The sequence below is a fragment of the Chelonoidis abingdonii genome, chromosome 3 (assembly GCF_003597395.2).
Source record: "Chelonoidis abingdonii isolate Lonesome George chromosome 3, CheloAbing_2.0, whole genome shotgun sequence".
In the NCBI taxonomy this organism is placed as follows: Eukaryota; Metazoa; Chordata; order Testudines; family Testudinidae; genus Chelonoidis; species Chelonoidis abingdonii.
The window spans coordinates 1,461,760-1,462,994 of NC_133771.1; the positions used below are offsets into that span (position 1 = coordinate 1,461,760).

Here is a 1,235-nt window from a genome sequence, read left to right on the forward strand (position 1 = left end):
AGGGCGGGGGGGGCTGTGCCTGCCCCTGGTGGGGGATATACCGGGTGAACACCCAGGGAAGAGGCCCCGGGCCCGGCAGGGGTGTTGGCTCAGGGCCCAGGCCTCCCAGGTCCCCCTGACCTGGCCTGGCCTGGGCCGGGTTCTCCTCTTGGCCCACAGTCCCCAGGTAGCGGCTCAGGCTCCGTGACCCCCTGGGCACTCAGCCCATTGCTGGGGGCCATGTGGGGCACCCCCCCTAGAAATCAGCTATGCCAGGCCAGGATGCCGTGGCTCAGGCTGTTCCCTCGGGCGCGGGTGGGTGTGAGGCCGACACCCAGGCAGGGGGGTGCCAGGGCAGGCCGGTGGAACCAGAGGGGGCCGGGGAGGGTAGCCATGACCCTGCGATGGCTCCAACCACCCTCCTCCCCGTGGGGCAGGGCTGCTCCTCACCTGGGGGTCCCATGGGGCCTTGTTCGCCATTTCTGCCTGCGGGCCCTGGGGGACCCGATCTTCCCATGGGGCCTTCGGGTCCAGGTGGTCCGGGGGGGCCTGCAACAGAATCCAGAGAGTCAGAGCTGCACCCCCCAGGCCAGTAGGAGCCCTGGGTCCCCCCCTCCTAGTGATCCCCCCCCGGATCAGAGCCCTGGGTCCCCCCACCGAGTGTCCCCACCTGCATCGGAACTCTGGGTCCCTCCCTGAGCGTCCCCCCACGGATTGGGGCCCTGCCCCCCCAAGCTTCCCCACCCGGATCAGAGCCCTGGGCCCCCCCCAGGTTGGAGCCCCCCAGGCCTGGTGGTGCCTCAGTGCCCTTTCCCCCATGCCCAGTGCCCCCAGTGCCCTGCCGCCCTGTGCCCCCAGTGCCCTGCCCCCCATGCCAGGCGGTGCCCTGGTGCCCTGCCCCCCATGCCCGGCAGTGCCCCAGTGCCCCGCCCGCCATGCCCAGTGGCACCGGGGGCCATACCTGCCAGGTCCTGGCGCGTGAGGTTGTGCAGCTCGCCCTGCAGGCGCAGCAGAGAGGCGTTGAGGGCGCCCAGGCGGGGGTGAACGGTGCCCAGGTGGGTGTCCTGCAGCTTGTCGAGCAGGGCACCGTGGGTGCGCAGGGTGCCGTTCACCTCCTGCAGGCAGCCCCACAGCCCCGTCACGTGCTTGCTCAGCCCTTCCTTGACCTTGCGCAGGCTGCCGGAGACGGCGTCCAGCCGCTCGCAGACGCCCTCCAGCTTGGCCAGCCGCTGCTCCAGGCCGCCGGCCGCGCGCCG

At 72.2% G+C, this 1,235-nt stretch overlaps 1 protein-coding gene across 1 annotated transcript in view; it reads right to left on the reverse strand.

Moving 5' to 3' along the window:
* EMILIN1 (elastin microfibril interfacer 1) overlaps window positions 1-1,235 on the reverse strand; it is a 13,197-nt gene that overhangs the window by 9,128 nt on the left and 2,834 nt on the right. Inside the window, 2 exon segments of the mRNA XM_075063538.1 lie at window positions 430-528; window positions 941-1,231. Of these exon segments, the coding sequence (XP_074919639.1) occupies window positions 430-528; window positions 941-1,231 (390 nt within the window).